The 17,616-nt window shown below is 48.3% G+C and overlaps 5 protein-coding genes across 5 annotated transcripts; 2 read left to right on the forward strand and 3 right to left on the reverse strand.

Moving 5' to 3' along the window:
• Positions 1 to 413: 413 nt before the first annotated feature.
• On the reverse strand, positions 414 to 1,609 carry N7458_003378 (TauD/TfdA dioxygenase family protein; the record flags this gene model as incomplete). Its single annotated transcript, XM_056906761.1, has 3 exons — positions 414 to 509; positions 568 to 888; positions 968 to 1,609. The coding sequence occupies 3 exons, from the start codon at positions 1,607 to 1,609 to the stop codon at positions 414 to 416; spliced, it is 1,059 nt and encodes a 352-aa protein (XP_056770868.1).
• A 743-nt stretch (positions 1,610 to 2,352) lies between these two features.
• On the forward strand, positions 2,353 to 3,282 carry N7458_003379 (alpha/beta hydrolase; the record flags this gene model as incomplete). The annotated part of the gene is made up of 1 exon (XM_056906762.1): positions 2,353 to 3,282. One exon carries the CDS (start codon positions 2,353 to 2,355, stop codon positions 3,280 to 3,282), a length of 930 nt encoding a protein of 309 aa, XP_056770869.1.
• Positions 3,283 to 5,345: 2,063 nt separating this feature from the next.
• Positions 5,346 to 13,370, forward strand: N7458_003380 (type I polyketide synthase; the record flags this gene model as incomplete). The annotated part of the gene is made up of 10 exons (XM_056906763.1): positions 5,346 to 5,863; positions 5,918 to 6,428; positions 6,494 to 6,617; positions 6,665 to 6,777; positions 6,830 to 7,164; positions 7,232 to 7,344; positions 7,395 to 10,066; positions 10,121 to 10,217; positions 10,283 to 10,308; positions 10,359 to 13,370. 10 exons carry the CDS (start codon positions 5,346 to 5,348, stop codon positions 13,368 to 13,370), a joined length of 7,521 nt encoding a protein of 2,506 aa, XP_056770870.1.
• Positions 13,371 to 13,906: 536 nt separating this feature from the next.
• On the reverse strand, positions 13,907 to 14,447 carry N7458_003381 (Rieske (2Fe-2S) protein; the record flags this gene model as incomplete). The annotated part of the gene is made up of 2 exons (XM_056906764.1): positions 13,907 to 14,164; positions 14,217 to 14,447. 2 exons carry the CDS (start codon positions 14,445 to 14,447, stop codon positions 13,907 to 13,909), a joined length of 489 nt encoding a protein of 162 aa, XP_056770871.1.
• A 564-nt stretch (positions 14,448 to 15,011) lies between these two features.
• On the reverse strand, positions 15,012 to 16,878 carry N7458_003382 (CAZyme family CE10; the record flags this gene model as incomplete). The annotated part of the gene is made up of 6 exons (XM_056906765.1): positions 15,012 to 15,115; positions 15,168 to 15,570; positions 15,647 to 16,233; positions 16,319 to 16,506; positions 16,559 to 16,563; positions 16,666 to 16,878. The coding sequence occupies 6 exons, from the start codon at positions 16,876 to 16,878 to the stop codon at positions 15,012 to 15,014; spliced, it is 1,500 nt and encodes a 499-aa protein (XP_056770872.1).
• Positions 16,879 to 17,616: the final 738 nt, after the last annotated feature.

Consider the following 17,616-nt stretch of genomic DNA (forward strand, 5'->3'; position numbering starts at 1 on the left):
CGCCAGTCGTCGCTAGCGGTAATTTTGAGGAGATCTTCCTTGACCTTCTCAGTCCTGACCGCTTTTTTATTACTCGGAAAAAGCTTCGGAGGTCATTTCTTTACGCTTGTCTCCTCTCCCACAGTAGGTCGTGCATGTATGACAGGTCTTACCTGTGGGCCTGTTGCGAGACTCCTGCAAGACTATACTTCTGCATATGCTCCCAAAGACCTCAGAAGGATTCCGAATTGCTCAATAGTATTTCACAACACTCAAAGGAAAAAAAGTAGAGAGAGAGGAATTTCGCGAAGAAAAGAAAATCAGGTACAAATGAGGTCTAACTTGAGTTTGTGTTTTCCTCTTTGCCACATGCAATATGCTTGACTCAGTGCCGCGAATACGATTGTATTGATACTGCTAAATCACCTAGGCGCTCAGGCAGAGTCATAGACGGTCGCTCTTCGCATATCGCGGACATACCGTCCCTGGTATGAGCCTCCGGATGATCGGTGCATTACACACGTGTTATCCTGTGGAAATGAGCATCAGATATTGCTCTAGCAGACCGGATAGTTCGATATTGCGTACCCATATAATCATATCCCCGTTGTTTTCCCAATCCACTTTGAAAGTATATTTCTCTTGACTTGCATGCTGCATTAAAGCCTCGATCACAGGTTTGCTAGCTGATTTGGTCCACCCGTCTATACGGTATGCATGCGCCGCAATGTACAGGTTTATCCGGCTGCTCGGTTTGTGTACTTGTACTAGACGATGAGGAGCGCGCGCAACTAAGGGACGCGGTGCCAGGCGCAACAGAAGGAGCCGGAGTAGGCCGAACAAGCACATTGAAACCATAGTAGTGTCTGCCAGGCGAACCCAAAATCCCAGGAAGCGAATGGTTAGCAACTAAAAACGATGAGCACAAGGTATCAGCCACAGATAAGTATGAGTTTTTGTGACTCGGTATAGAAAGGTAGTAACATACTAAAATAATGAGATAGGGAAGACGACGGAGACCATGCATGTCCAATGTCCAGTCGACAATCTTGAAGATCCAATTATCCGGAACTGCCAAGATTCGACTATGCAGTATAGAATGCCACAAGACATAGTCATGGATCTGAGTCTTCATGTCATCATCCAGATCCTCATATGCGCTTCGGGTATCAGCGAATTCGGTCCCGCCGGCACTCCCTGGCGGAGGCAACTGGTGGGCGCGGAGGAGAGAATATCCCGCTCGACGGTGGTTGAAGGAGCAATCCACGTGAAAGAGACCATTTCCCCGGAATGCTTGCGCTCGTAAACTATTCACTGACTCGATATTGCCATTCTGGTCCACATTCCCAACGTCAGTCAATTGACTTTCGGGACCGAGTCGGTACAGCGTCCCGGAGTTCCTCACCACCGTCGAAACATCTAGCTTGCCGAATTGACGCGCCAGGTTCGTGTGGCTCGTATCGTCGAGGGCAGTATTGCGAAAGACCAGGACTCCATATTTGGCCATCGCGGCGCGAATATGGTCAATGGTGTCTGTAGACACTGGCTGAGAGAAGTCTACACCCTTGCATTCGGCTCCAAATGTGGGGTGCAGTGGGTTGAAGGTTAGACTGGGTTTGCTGATGGCCATGGCACAAGACTGAATGTTAACGGAAGAGGAATCACTGTTTCACAAAGGTAGATTGTGCACTAAGTGTACGTTGAGAAAAAAAGGGCCGTGGCTCAATCAATCTATCTGTTGTAGTATGCCTGGTCGTCGGATGATCTCTTCCAACGTTGTCAAACGCAGCCAAAAATGTGATCTTTGGGAAGATTCAACCTTTCGCGTGCTAACTCGATAGCCCTATGTGACCCGTGGCAGTGAAGGGAGAGCTGCCATCTGAAAAGCGGAAATATTCCTTGTTTGAGGGTTATGTGGGCTGGAAATACGGCTTGTAGGTGCTGGATGGCCGCATTACATAGATTACCAAGAAATCGAAGCCAACATTTGAAATCCACATAGTATCCAATGATATTCAAAGTCTAGCGAACTACAGTATTGAATCATGATTCTTGGCAGTGTGCGAAGATCAAGTTAGAAGGTACAAGATATGGCTCCACATTCTCCACCTTATGGGATCGACAGGTGCCCAGGTGGATCATGTCCAGGCGTACTCTACAGCTGTATTAATACGAAAATTAGGCATTGGAAATGATTCCTAGAGCCAGGGCACTAACTGCGGCGCCGGCTCCGGCGACTCTCGCGGTTCAAACCACGCAAAGTGAGCTTGGCATCATCGCCGAGGCTCCTTGCCGGCTCGTTCTTTCTTATTCTTTCTCCTTTCCAGACAACAATCTATATTCAAGCGCAAAACATTCAGAAATTTCATGCCGATGTCTCGTTTCGATCCCTTCACCCTCTTGGATCTTCCTTACCGCGTCGTGGAAAACCATTCGCTTGACGCTACGCTCTTCATTCCAACTCATTTCTTATCTCGCTCCAATTACAAGCAGAAATGTCCAGTGATGGTCCATTTCCACGGCGGTGGCTTCATTCTGGGCCACCGCCGCTATGAGCCCTGGTTTGCACAATGGTTTCTGGACCTCGCACAAGCCCATGACGCGATCATTATTCGCCCCGACTATAGACTCCTTCCCGAATCCAGCATGGCCGATATCCTCAGTGATGTGGACCATTTCTGGCGCTGGGTGCAGTGTGATCTGCTCCGAATTGCGGAAGAACATTCGTGGGGGGTTATTCCTGACCTCTCGCGGATATTGTGCTGCGGGGAGAGCTCCGGGGGCTCTCTGGCGGTGTATTCGGGCCTTGAGCTATCATCTATTCTATCTGGTGGGACCGGGCATGACCAAGAGGCAGCTATAAGCGGGTGCACGGATGTTCAAGTTGTCATCCAGGCTGTCATTTCCACATATGCGCCACTTGATCTTGATGTCCCCGAGCTCAGGATCCCGCGTCCTAGGACCATTATGGGCATGAGACCACCTCCACCCAGGCAGGCCGAAATATTAATCAGGAAATACATGCAGAAGGTACATCAATCGGGCAGCATACGGACATGGCAAGAACCGACTCCTGAGATGTGGGAGCTGTTCCTATGCATGACACAGCAGTGCTACTTTAGCCGGTTGCTCAGGGGAAAAGGTGGAGGCAATAAAGACATGTTCAATATGGTTAAGAGGATGGCAGCAAAAGTTACACAGCAACACAACAACCCAGAAGGAAAAATGACTGGTATTATTCCGGTTTGGATAATTCATGGGATGAATGACACGCTGGTCAGTCATCTCTTTTGTAATCCTTGATGTCTGCATGCTAATTATGGATGCTTTCGTTAGGCCCCTCCTCTTTGTTCATCGAATTTTGTACAACGGTTGAAAGAGATTTCTCCAGCCAGCCCAGTCAGATTTGATCTATTACCTGCGGAGCATCTATTTGACGTTGAAATGGGTTGGAATGAGAATTGGATAGCAGAAGGAAGACGCTTTTTCTTGGAGAAATATTGGTCTTGATGATATGTGGTGGAAAGGCTAAATCTTCTACACGGAAAAGCAAATCGTTAGCCTCTTCATCGGGTATCCACTTCGGCGATCTGTACCATTAACAGACTTCGATCCTACTGTATGTATTACGTACGTGTCCATAGGTAACGTAGTCAACGGCCACCCTGGCCACCCACCATACTAAACGCGATTGTTGAGCTGTTCATATCTCAACAACGAGAGGAATTTTTTACTTTATTCTTAGTATGCTATAATTCCCTAGTTTCATAAATAGTTTACCATAACTAATATATTCAGAAAACGATTATTTACTTACATTACCAAAAATACGCACGAATCGAGCGACATAACAATATACATCTCGATTATCACTCTCTAAAATATTTCTCGAGCTTATAAAAATACCTAGTATTATACTAGCGTTATATATTTAACACTAGATACTATAAGACGATATAATTAGCCTTAAGCGTTGAAATATGACGTTGAGAAATCTTGCATTTTGTATGGTGATTTGGGGTGGCCAGGGTGCGTTATTCAATGGAGACGCTAAAACCTTACACAGGAGCTAGATCAGGGTAAGATAAGCGAGAGCTGATTACGTTCCTCGATCGCCCTTCACTAGGTTAGAAGCCGCATTTATCGAAGTTGTATACTAGCCGTAAGGGTACACTATAAAGCAGCTACGGTGACACCTCATAAGTTTTAACAACACGCCGGGACCCACTAATCACACCGCCCACCTTTTGCTTTACCGCCTACCTAATGGCTCACAAAGTCACGGTACAAGGGGTCAAAACCATCTATGTTACTGCTTGAAAATCTACTCTGAGATAGGGGGTAGATCTTCGAATTAGTGAGCAAGTTTCTAGAGTGATAATCGTGCCATAATAGCTGTATGGTTAATCTTTCTTGGGAGGAAATCTTACCGGCAGAATATTATGTAATTAATGGGAGTGGGGCTATTGTTGTTTAACACTTACGAGGCTAGTCCTACCAATACGCGAGGAAGCCAGCATCTTCAGCTTGGATTCGCTTCGATTTTTAGTCTTTGCTTTACTAGCACAAGATATAGGTGATCTAGTAGACGTGCTATAAAGCGATATGCCCACATCTTGCTGACCTACTGATCCGGCTAGCCCGATCGGGCGAGCGTGCGATTCGCCCACGATTGTGCGATCGCTACAGTAGGAGGAAGGTTCCAGCTATACATTTTGGCAATCCAGCTAATCAAGAATTTCTCCTGGTATGCGCAAAGGGTACTCGATACGAATCCTTCGGTGTAGTAGGCGATTTAGCCTTTTTGACGCGACTGGGAAGGGTAGGATAAGACACGTCGAATTCACGCGCTATTTTCGCGCTATTGGGTTTTTTTGTGGCTCACTGTGGCTGCGAACGCCTTAGCCATGCGATCTTCATCGAAATTGACATATTTAGGCATGTTGGGTGGTTGAAATGGCTGATTGTGTGGTGTATTCGAAACTCTATGAAGAATGCATGGCGCACCCATCCGCTCCCGTGTATGGGTGGGCCGCAGCGTGGCGAAAGGCACTATGATCAACATACTCCGCCCGTAGTACAGTACATACAATCCACTACGATCACGGAAAGAGGAAAGTAAACTTTGCATAGAAGAGCCATGATGAAAGCAAGTACTAAGGGGCGGGGGAGCACATAGTCTAGCTTTACCCAACTTCCAAGTTTGTTCAGTCAATTGAGGCTATAAATACTGACTAGTATATTATCACTTAAGGTGAACTATCAGAGCACTTGAGCGTAACTCGAATTCTCATTGCCTCCGCTCAAATTCTTGTTTCCAAGACTCGCCACCCATTGACCCTCTATTGACTCTCCAGACTCTCAATATGTTCCAGCCAATACCCTCAGGGTCGAGTGTCCCTATCGCTATCTGCGGCATGGGAATGCGATTGCCTGGCGGGATTCACCACGAGGAAGAGCTTTATAATTTCCTCATCGAGCAGAAAGATGCTCGCTCTATTGTTCCCCCCAATCGATACAATGTCGACGCCCACTTCAGCCCTCATGGCAAAAAAGGCACAGTAATCACGCGACAGGGCTACTTCCTTGACGCCGATCTGTCAAATTTTGATCCCACTACATTCAAAATCACGGCGACCGAGGCTTCTCACCTGGACCCTAATCAAAGACTGTGCTTAGAAGTAGTTCGCGAAGCTCTCGAAAGCGCCGGCGAGACAAATTGGCGGGGAAAGAAGATTGGAACATATGTGGGCTTGTTTGGAGAGGACTGGCAGGATATGCGACAAAAGGATGCCAGTTTCAACAGCTCCTACGGACTGATCGGCGCGCTGGATTATGCAATCGCCAATCGGATTTCATACGAATATGACCTAAAGGGACCCAGGTGAGCCATATCTCGTCCCTTTCCCGGAAGCGTATGTATATTGACCACGTGCAGTGTGATGGTGAAGACCGCATGTTCGTCAGCCGCAGTTGGCCTACATGAGGCGATGCAGGAGATCCAAAGAGGCAACATCACTTCGGCGATCGTGGCAGGAGCAAACCTGATCTTCGCACCTGGAATGACGGTCGCCATGAGTATTCAAGCAGCACTATCCCCTGAAGGATCGTCCAAGTCATTTGATGCAGCTGCAGACGGCTATGCTCGCGGAGAAGCTGTCACAGCAATATATATTAAGCAGCTTGACGAGGCGATTCGAGATGGGAACCCCATACGGGCTATTCTTCGAGCATCATCCAGCAATTCTGATGGAAGGACACCCGGATTCAGTACCCCGAATGCCGACTCTCACGAGGCAGCCATGCGTGAGGCATATTCGATTGCTGGCCTAGACTTCTCTCAGACCGCAATGGTAGAGGCACACGGCACGGGGACAGCCACGGGTGATCCAATCGAGGCAGAGGCAATTGCTAGGTGTTTCGGCAAGGAAGGAGTGTACATTGGCGCGGTACGTATTTTTTAGTTGATAAATGGATTACCATGTAGCCTTATGAAAACTTATCAAGGTCGCAGGTCAAACCAAACCTGGGTCATAGTGAAGGCGCCGCAGCTCTCACGAGTCTCATCAAAGCGGTGGTCTCGCTTGAACACCAGACAATCATCCCGAATATCAAGTTCAAGACACCCAATCCAGCGAGTAAGTTGCTTTATGCCTGCTTTTCCATATCCTGCTAATAGTTATAGTCCCATGGAAAACGGCAAAGCTACAAGTCCCGGTGAAGGTTTGCCCATGGCCCATGGATCGTGCTGAGCGAGTGAGTGTGAACTCATACGGCATTGGTGGATCTAACGTCCATGTAAGATGAATCTCTGTACTAGATAACAACCGCCACTGACTCTGCCATCCAGTTTATTCTGGACTCGGCTGCCTCCTTCAACCTTGGAAGACCAAAGTCAATCCCACCAGCGGTCAATGACCACAGCCAGACAAAAGAACTACTGATTTTCTCCGCTGGTCATCCGGAATCTGTAAAGTCGATGGTGAAAAACCATCAAAATTATCTAGCCAAGTTCCCCGATCGTTTGAGAAAAATTGCTTATAATCTCTCTGAGAGAAGAGAGCGACTGAAATACAGAGCTTTCTGTGTCTCAAATGGGAGTCAGCTGCTGTCTGAGACTGCCCCAGCGCCGTGCAGGAATTTGAACAAAATTGCCTTCGTGTTTACAGGGCAAGGAGCCCAGTGGTATGTCTTCCTTCCTTTATTCGGTCTTCCCAATGTTGTCATCGCGTGTCATTGCTAAGGAGTGTAGGGTACATATGGGACGTGATTTGATGTTGGAGTTTCCATCTTTCCTAGAGAATATTCGATCCATGGACCGTGTATTAAAGACCCTTGAACATGCACCCTCTTGGTCTATTGAAGGTAAGTTGACACATATCAAGCCACTTACCAAAAGTGGACTATACTTATAGAAACAACAGACGTTCTTTGCCACACAGATGATGCAAACGTCTTGTCACAACCAGAATATTCTCAAACAATCTGTACTGCTCTACAGATCGGACTTGTAGACCTGTTAGAATCATGGGGTGTCAAGCCATTCGCTGTCGTTGGGCATTCCAGTGGCGAAATAGCCGCTTCATACTCAGCCAGATCTTTGACGAAGACAGAAGCCATTATCATTGCCTTCTACCGCGGTCATGTCTGCAAGGACCCGCCGCAGAAGGGGGGGATGGCAGCCGTTGGGCTAGGTAAGGCAGAAGCCGCTGCTTTCTTGCTTTCGGGAGTTAGTGTTGCTTGTGAAAACAGTCCATCCAGTGTGACTTTGGCAGGGAATGTGGATGCTCTAGAGACGGTTATGGCCAAGATCAAGAAGGCGAATGAGGACACATTCGTTAGAAGACTGAAGGTGGAAATGGCTTATCATTCCGGTATAGGCTTCAATACCCATTTGAGCAGTCTCACAAAGCTTGATGCTAATACCGAGAAATTAGACCACATGGGTGATTTGGGAGACAAATACCGTGACCTGGTCGCTAGCCACCTTGACCCTCGTCCGCCCAGAATCCCATTTTACTCTAGTGCGTATGGCGGAACGGTACTTTCCGAGGCGTCTCAATTCGGCCCGCACTACTGGCAGGAGAATTTGGAAAATCCCGTTCTCTTTAACGCCGCTGTCAAGTCTATGGTTTCTACAACACCTCAGTTGGTTCTATTGGAGGTTGGACCACACTCGAGTCTGCGAGGCGCACTAAGCCAAATCACACAACCACTTCCCTCCACAGTCATTTATGTCCCCACGTTGGTCCGCGATAAGAACGATACAGAGTCGTTTCTTTCAACGATAGGCCAGCTCTTTACAGCAGGTGCGGATATCAGAGCTCATTCAGATCCTACCGATGCTATAGTGCTACCAGATCTGCCAACATACCCATTTCATTACGAAAAAAGTTACTGGGTTGAGTCAAGAGTGATGAGCAATTGGCGATTCCCGAAGCACCTTCCACATGACTTGTTGGGTATTCGGACTCTGGAAGGAACTGATATGGTCCCAGCTTGGCGAAATAATCTTCAGCTTTACGAACTTCCTTGGCTGAGGGATCATCGGGTTGGGAAGGATATCGTATTCCCAGCTGCTTGTTACATTGCCTTAGCTGGCGAAGCCGCATTCCAGCTGACCGAGGGCGATGCACGGGACTATACTGTGAAGTCTGTGGATCTTCATCAGGCTTTACTTCTTCAGGAAGACGCCGCGACCGAAATTGTTACAACTCTTCGCCCTCAGCGCCTGACAACAAGCCTCAATAGTGACTGGTACGAGTTCCTGATCGTATCGCATGATGGAGAAACGTGGAAGAAGCATTGCTCTGGATTAGTACGAATCGGTCGTGCGTCTACGCCACCTCCAGCCTTCAAAAAGGTAGCGGAGACCCTCCCCAGAAAGGTCTCATCAACCCGTTGGTACGAAGCCAGTGCCCGTGTCGGACTGAATTATGGCCCTTGTTTCACAGGCCTCCAAAAGATCACCGCTGGCGTTACCGAGACCAGGTCCGCGGTGGATATCATTGATAAACCTGAGACAGCATCCGAATCCATATACCCTCTCCACCCAATCACTCTGGACTTGGCCTTCCAGGCACTGACAGTAGCCATCTTTAAGGGTGACTATCGCACGGTTGAATACCTCCCTCTACCCAAATTCCTCGGAGAGATCTATGTCGGCCATGGCACAGGTAAGAAGATCCATATCTCCTCCACGAGCGGCGGTCAAAATTCGTCTGGTGGTCATCTGTACGGGATCGGGGAAGACGGGGACTTGCTCCTCTACCTGAAAGATCCGGTGCATATATGCCTAGAGAAGGACAGTGATGGCCCAGAGCCAATGGCTGTCACTTTGGAATGGAAACCCGACTTTTCCCTCCTCGACAGTGGCAAACTGACCAGACCAATTTACGATATCCGAGAACAAGTCATATTGGGCGAGAGACTCTACGTGCTCTGTGCTCTTGAGTCTAACATCGCCTTACAAGGCGTCTCAACAGCGCAGCCACATCTTGAGCGGTATAGGCAGTGGCTGGGGATTCAATGTGCGCGATTGGCAGAGCCCGGCTACATTCTGGCCGAGGATTCGGTTGACTTGGTCAACATGGCTTCCGAAGATCGCCGCAAGCTGATTCCCAAGATTCTTGAGCAATGCAAGGCGATCGGTTGTGGTGATATTGGAATCGCAATCTGGAAGGCATATGATCAGCTGGTTAACATATTTGAGGGGGAAACGGACTTCCTCGACCTCGTCATCAATGATGGGACATTGTCAAATGTATATAATTGGGCCAACGACATGTGGGACGTCAGCGAGTTTTTCCAGCTCCTCGGCCATATGCAACCCCAGATGAAAGTACTCGAGATTGGAGCTGGCACAGGTGGGCTGACTGCCAAGGTTCTTGAACACCTTCGCTCGTCGTATGGGGAACGGCTTTATTTGCAGTACACCTTTACAGATGTGTCGTCTGGTTTCTTTCCAGCTGCAAATAAGAGGTTCGCAGAGTACCAGGCTATCGAGTATAAGGTTCTCGATATCTCAAGACATCCGCTGGAGCAGGGGTTCCAGCGCGAGGAGTACGACCTTATCATTGCCTCCAATGTGAGAACTGCACCACAACACTCTTTTGGAATAATCCCGCTAAATGTCTTGCAGGTTCTACATGCCACTCCCATTCTGCATGATACGCTTGTTCATGTCAGAACTTTACTGAAGCCTCAGGGCCGGCTATTCTTACAAGAGCTCTCTCCAGGTAAGTCTTAGGCTTCGCTTTCCAAGGTTGTGACAAAAATATTGACTAAGCTTTGATAACTGCAGTTGGAAACAGCATGGGCTATATCATGGTAAGTCCTTTTTTCATTTATGCAAGTGAAAGAAATCCTGACTTGAAAAGGGCATCTTCTCGGGCTGGTGGCTCGGGGCAGCAGACGGCCGCGACGAAAAACCTTTCATTTCGCCTGAAGAATGGGATACAAGGCTGCGTTCTGCAGGATTTAACGGGTGCGAGACGGTCAAGTTTGATAATAAGAAGCCGTATCACCTCAATGCAAATATCGTGGCCCGGCCAGCAATCGAGGTTGAATATTCCCGAACTATTACGCTCCTTTCTGGCCCATCCGCAATCCATCCGCTGGCATTCAAGGTGGAGACACTGCTACAGCAAAAAGGATACCAGACGATGCACTGCCAATTGGGTGATGAGCAGCATACTATCCCGGACCAGGATCTGATATCGTTTCTTGACCTTGATCAACCTTTCTTGAAAGCCCCAAGCGAAGCAGACTGGGATCAATTCCTTCATACAATTGGGACTCTGCAACAGGCATCTGTTCTTTGGCTTTTACCTCTGACGCAGATAAAATCGAACGATCCGCATACAGCATTGATTCTTGGGGTGACTCGAACCATCCGCTCGGAGCTCGCAATGCCCCTCAGCACTCTTGAAATGGAATCTCACACTAGTTTGGAAGCGGCAGTTGCTGTGGTTGATGTCCTCAACAAATTGCAACAACACAATGAGGATGACGGGGACCTCGATCCAGACATGGAGTACTGTTGGGCTAATGGTGCTGTGCATGTTGGACGGTACCACTGGTACCCAGTCAAGAAGGCCTTGAAAGAAACGGCAGCAGAACCTGCCACAAAGGTGTTGAGGATTGGGACCCATGGACTGTTACAATCTCTGTATTGGAGTGGATGTGCTCTACCTGAGCTTGGAGCAGATCAAGTGCAGATTCAAACGCAAGCTGTTGGATTGAACTTCAAAGATGTGCTTGTTGCCATGGGCGTGGTGGATAATGCCTCAAAGGATGCTATTTTTGGCGTGGAGGGGGCTGGATACGTTAGCAAGACCGGCGCAAACGTTGACCATCTCGAAGTGGGAGACAGGGTTGTATATATCGGAGCTTCCACGGTTGGTCTGGCGACGGAGGTCCAGAGACAGGGATGCTTCACTCTGCGGATACCGGACCGCCTCAGCTTTGAGGATGCGGCGACCATGTCTGCCGCGTATGTCACGGTACTCCTTGGTGTTGTTGAAAAGGCACGTCTTGAACGCGGACAGTCTATCCTCATCCATGCAGCCACGGGAGGTGTCGGCATTGCGGCTGTCAATGTAGCACGGTGGCTTGGACTGGACATTTACTGCACGGTGGGTAGTGAACGCAAGGTGGAATTCTTAGTCCAAGAGCATGCCATTCCTCGCGATCGGATTTTCCATTCGCGTAATACCAGCTTTCGAGATGACATCATGGCAGCGACTAATGGTGTAGGCGTCGACTGCGTACTGAACTCTCTCTCGGGGGAGTTGTTGCACGCCTCATGGGAGTGTGTAGCCGCATCGGGCTGCATGATTGAAATCGGGAAAAGAGACATGATCGGTCGAGGCCAGCTGGCTCTTGATAGATTTGAAGACAACCGCACGTATATCGGGATTGACTTGAGCAGATACATTGTCACCAACCCCACCAAGATCATGAGGCTAATGAACCTGATGTTGCATCTCTACAATGGGGTCCACATCCGGCCCATCGATCCCATCACTCTCTACGGCGCCAATGAGGTCCAAGACGCCTTCCGGTACATGCAACAAGGGTCCCATATCGGAAAGGTCGTCATCAAGTTTCCGGAGGATCAAGGAGCACTTCGATGGACTGTAGAGACACCCACGCCATCATTCAAACAAGATCGAGCTTACCTCCTGGTCGGTGGAATGGGCGGGTTGGGACGGGCCATTGCTACATGGATGGTTACTCATGGCGCCAGGTATCTCATTTTCCTGTCGCGCTCTGCGGGGACGTCAGAAAATGACAAGATGTTCATCCAAGAGCTTGAAGCAAGGGGTTGCACAGTACAAGCCTGGGCGGGAGATGTCGCCGATCCCGTACTCGTCAAGAATGCCATCCAGCAAGCGCCAGTGCCAATTGCCGGTGTCATGCAAATGGCGATGGTCCTCTGCGACGTGGGAATCTTGGACATGAGTCTCGAGGATTACCACACTGCTCTCAAACCAAAGGTGCATGGAACCTGGAATATCCACAATGTATTGCCAAACGAGTATCTTGACTTCTTCGTCATGTTCTCTTCTGTCTGTGGTCAGATGGGATACTATGGACAGGCCAATTACGCTGCTGCCAACACCTTCCTCGACGCTTTCGCGCAGTATCGACATTCTCAAGGATTGAAAGCATCGGTCCAAGATATCTGCGCAATCAATGATGTGGGGTTCATCAGCCAAAATCCCGCTGTCAAAGTCTCCATGCAGGCCGGATCAACCCGACTGATCACCGAACAGGACTTCCTCGATACACTGCAGTTGACTATTGCGAAATCATCCAGCCCCTCAGTCTCATACCCTGCCAGAATGGAGGACCTGGGAACTGGTCTTGTGTTTCACAACCCAAGCCAAGTCACCCAAATGTCGGAGTGTCAGTTACCCATCATGCACCCAGAGAACCACATCATCTGGAAACGTGACCCTCGCATGGCCATCTATCGGAACATCGAGACAACCTCTACAAAAGCCGAGACCACGAGTAACGGACTGAGATCATTCCTCTCGGAAATTAACGATGACCCGGCCCTACTCCAGCAACCTGCAGCTGCAGAATTTCTGGCTCGAAAGCTCCGAGACCGTGTGGCAGCCTTCCTGATGCGGCGAGAGAGTGAAGAACCGCTGGACCTTGGACTCACGCTCACAGAGGCTGGTGTAGATTCTCTGGTAGCAATCGAAGTACGGAATTGGTGGAAACAAAACCTTGGAGTGGAGATATCTGTGCTTGAAATGAAAAACGGAGGCAGCATGCTTGATATTGGAGGGCTGGCAGCGAAAAGGCTCCGGGAAAAATTGAGCAGCAGTGCGAAAGTTGACTGCGAGTTCAACTATACCTGCGCGGGTCTCAATTGATAATTATCAAATCAAAAAGTCGAATGTGTCCTAGTTTTGTTTATTCCAATTTGAGCATTTGAATTTGGTTACAGTGCATGTATGTACCTGGCTATTTTCCTAGTAATTGTGCCTGAAGTGTTTCACAGAAGATATGTGAGCTGGTATGACGTTTGGGGCATTATTGGAGTGCACGGGAACAGCCAGTTGAGCTTTTTCTGGGCCTCAGCACTCCAGTGGTGCAGAGGACATTCTTACCGCAGTCAAACACCGAGTATACAGAGGAGTTTTAAAACAGTTTACTCCCCAGACACACACGTTTCCTAGATTTCTTTGTTCGATAGCCTATTTAGGCTATCTCTTGTTTTTGCTTCTTCCTGTTCCTTAGAAGATCTCGAGATAATGATTAATAAATATTTACCCTGCTTCCTGGCTTCCTGTCCGTAGCGACGTAGTTTCGTCGTCAATATCTATATCGATACCGAATACGATGGCTCTAGAACAGCTGTAATGAATACCTTCACCTGATTTTATATTCCAAATGTTAATTTCTCGAATCAAGATTTTGTCGGTCGCTTCACCCAAACCTCCTTGTCTGCATTTGAAAGAATTTCCCCACTCCCTCGAGTTGGAGGATCCCGTAGCTCAATGTCCCACAAGTTTAGCTTATGACTACCACTGTCTCCATTTCCAGTGAAAAGGTCAAATTTCCAACCATGTCTGAAACATCTGATGCCGGCTCCGTTGGAATTTCCTAGGTCTTCAATGTCAAATACGTTGCCTTGCTTCAGTGGGAAGGATGAGTGTGGACATTGCTAAACATAGTCAGCATTAGAACCAAGCCAACAATCCCAATCTTCAACGTACATTGTCAATGGCATGAATGAATCCCTTGTATTTGAAGACCAGTACCTGATCATTTAAATCCGATAGTCGGTTCAATTTAGCTTGGTCGGCATGTTCTGGCTTGGGGATGCCAAGAGTCTTACACCCTGGTAAGATTTTGCAGCCATTACCTAGGCTGATATCTGGAAATGAGGATACCAGTCCGACTAGATGCCAGGAATTCATGTCATTTGATTGTCTTGAGAAACTCATATTCTGTAGGAGGTCCTGCGTTCAGACATGATCGAAAATTTGGTGGGTCGGCAAATGCTTTTATAGCCGCGCCGATGAGCGACGGAATTCGAATTCCAGGATCTTAGTACGTAGTCCGCATAGGTGGGTCGAAAGTGCGGCTGGGGAAAAAATATATGCACTCAGAAATGCGCAAGCCGAATCTTGAAAATTGAACCCGCATCATCTTGCGTTAAATGTATATTCATGATACTTGTGTGATCCGACTAGATTCACTTTCGGCAAAGAAGGGCCAGCCTGAGAATCGGCCTCGAGGGTCGCTTCTAGGGACTTTATATGTCTGACGGTATGATTGAGCTTTCAACTCTCGAAAATGGCATACTCTTATTTTGCTTTATTTGTCTTCATTGGCATGGCGGGAAATTGAGACCCTTTCGTCAATGTTTCCTGCTTGCGAGCAGTCTCTTAATTATTGAAATCACTCGCAGGCTGACTCTCCACAGAGAGAATTTATATACTACGGACATGACGCCTTGTTGGGTGCGCGAATACATCAGAGAAATGGTAACGCAACTGCAGATTGACTTATATCTGCGCTAGTAGAATTGCACATCGCTGCGCCGAGTCCTTGGTGCCTGCGAAAGACATCCCAGGATCGTTATTGAGACCTATTTCGGCAAGAGTCGGGGCTGAAACAATATTAGAAAGCAGATTATGCTGTCTGAGTCCTCTTGGGCTCACCTTCTGGGTTGTAAGCTGGCCATCCCAATGCCTTCAATCCGTTTTGAGGATCGGCAATGAATGCGCCCCAAGTCGACCGCATCTTTTCCTGCAGCTGGGACTGTGCATCGGACTCGTCAATGCCAGTGATTTCAGCAGATTCTCCAAAGATCATGTTAAATTCAACACCGTGATACGCTCCACTAGTGGGGTAAAGACGAGTATTATCCCAGTCTGCGTTATATTGAAACCGCCAAGTGGGTGTGTGTCTGCGACTTCGGTCTGCGGCTTCGAGATTAGATGGACAGAAGAAAGTCTGCATATTGAAGTCATCCCATTGCTGATCCGCCAATATAGATCCCTGTGCATAGGCCGCAATCTTGTAGAATCCCGCCTCGTTTGCGTTGTGTCCGACCAAGTAAGGCTGCGTGGGGGAATGGAGCAGTTAGCAAGGATAAACCCCAGTCGAGGTATATTTCAGATTATGGAAGCCAACTCACTACACGGGCAAATTTTCCTTGCTGTGAAAGAAGAGTGTAGTTCTCAAAAACAGTCACACCATCTACAGTAGGCTGGAATGCTGGAGTTTTCCTCGCAGGGTTTGTGGTCGGAACTTTGACTGCACTAGCAGCAGCGAGCATGGCAATAGCATTCTGCTTTCTCATGCACGGTAAGACATCCCCTGAAGATCCACAGCCGAGCTGGGCAGCAACTGTGTACCAATGTTGTGCGGCAGTTGTTTTGTTGTTGGTCGGGAAGCTGAGAGCTGTGCCGGAATGCGAGATGAGACCGGCAACCAGCGGATCGGACTGGTAGGCATATGCCCAGTAGTCAACAGAGGCACCTCCGCAGGACTGGCCAGATATGATGATGCGGTCCGGATCTCCCCCGAATGCACGAATATTTTGCTTCACCCATTCAACCGCCAAGCGTTGGTCCAGTAGGCCCAGATTCGGCGTGTGTCCAGGTAGACCGGGGAATCCGAAGATGTTCATGCGGTAGTTGACCGTCACGACGATTACATCCTCGGCATCGGCAAATCCGCCTCCATAATAGAAAAGAGTATCGGTTGTGCCACTCGTCCATCCTGTAGTAAGTGTTAGAAGTATGAGCCGAGATGGAGAAGACATGATCAAGGCCATTGCAGGCAGTAGAACGAAGCAAAAACATACGGCCACCGTAGAAATGAACATAGACTGGCTTGAGTTGACTTGAGTCTGGCTTGGACCAAATGTTCAAGGTCAAACAATCTTCACTCTGGGTTTTGTTGTTGATGGCTGCGAAGGCTTCAAATATACTGTCAAATTGCGGGGTTTTATCGGGATAGTCGACCAGCTTGGACACCGAATACATGCATTGGCTATAATTTTCCATTAACTGCAAACCCAATCCTTGGTCGAGAGGGCACTTACTTTCCCTATATGATATTAAAGTTAGGACATCATTTTGGCAGTTTTGCGGACTCTGTAATGAGGCTAAGGCTCATCGAAATAAGGAACAGGGAAGAGTGGGATCTCACATATTCCGAGGCAACGTGCAAACCCCTGGGCGTGTATTCTTGGGGCGATGTGAATCGCAATTTGCCGACCGGTGGCTGCGCATAAGGGACCCCCAGCCATTCTGTAACTCTGGGGTTCTGTGAAGCCTTGTGGCCCTGAATGACTCTACCCGATCCGACGTGAGCCTGTTGCGCGACAGCAACCGCTACTATGGCCAACCAGGCTACCTTCATGTCCCTTTTCAAAGATAACGCAATTGAGTACGAGATGCAAGAGGACAGGAAAACAGAGTGAAAGACGAGTCGGGCATGAGAGATCCTTCAACGAATCTAAAATAGCGCCGAAAGGTACATAAACCAAGTGGGGCCGTTTGAGCCGTGGAAGCCATAGACGGTCTGTGGTGATAATATGAAGGTGTGTTAATATAATTTCACATCCATGACAATCGCATTTGGCCCCCGACGGGGTCCGTCTCAGGTCGCATCGAATAACTAACCAGCATATGGACACGCACAAATTCTTCACTGAACCCAGAACCTCTAAAACTTAAGAAAGTGCCTTTGATCCCCGCACGGATTAAGCGCAGATAACTTTTAAGTGGCCTGACTTGACAATGATGTTCAGGGTATTTTTTCAAACAATCGACGGCATCGCCGATCGGGGCTATAAGCTATTCATTACCGCACTGGTAATGGTGCTTAGTGAACTAAACACAGTCAAGAACTTTCTGTTGCATTCCTTATGACTACTGCTCTCTCCTCAGCAGGTTCAAGGCGAGAAAATTTATCATCTGTCAACCATGCAGTGTCGCCACTCCATTATCCGCTGTGACATTCGTGAATCTTTTGAATGGTTTCAAAGGATAACCAGACATATCTCTCCACTAGTCCCCCAGTAGGCTGAAACCCCTGACAATACCCGCCTTCGTGATACGGGTCATCCATGCCGTTTGGACCAAGACGTGACCGAAG

The sequence above is a fragment of the Penicillium daleae genome (assembly GCF_028827525.1).
Source record: "Penicillium daleae strain IBT 16125 chromosome Unknown utg000002l_segment0_segment0, whole genome shotgun sequence".
NCBI classification, from domain to species: domain Eukaryota; kingdom Fungi; phylum Ascomycota; class Eurotiomycetes; order Eurotiales; family Aspergillaceae; genus Penicillium; species Penicillium daleae.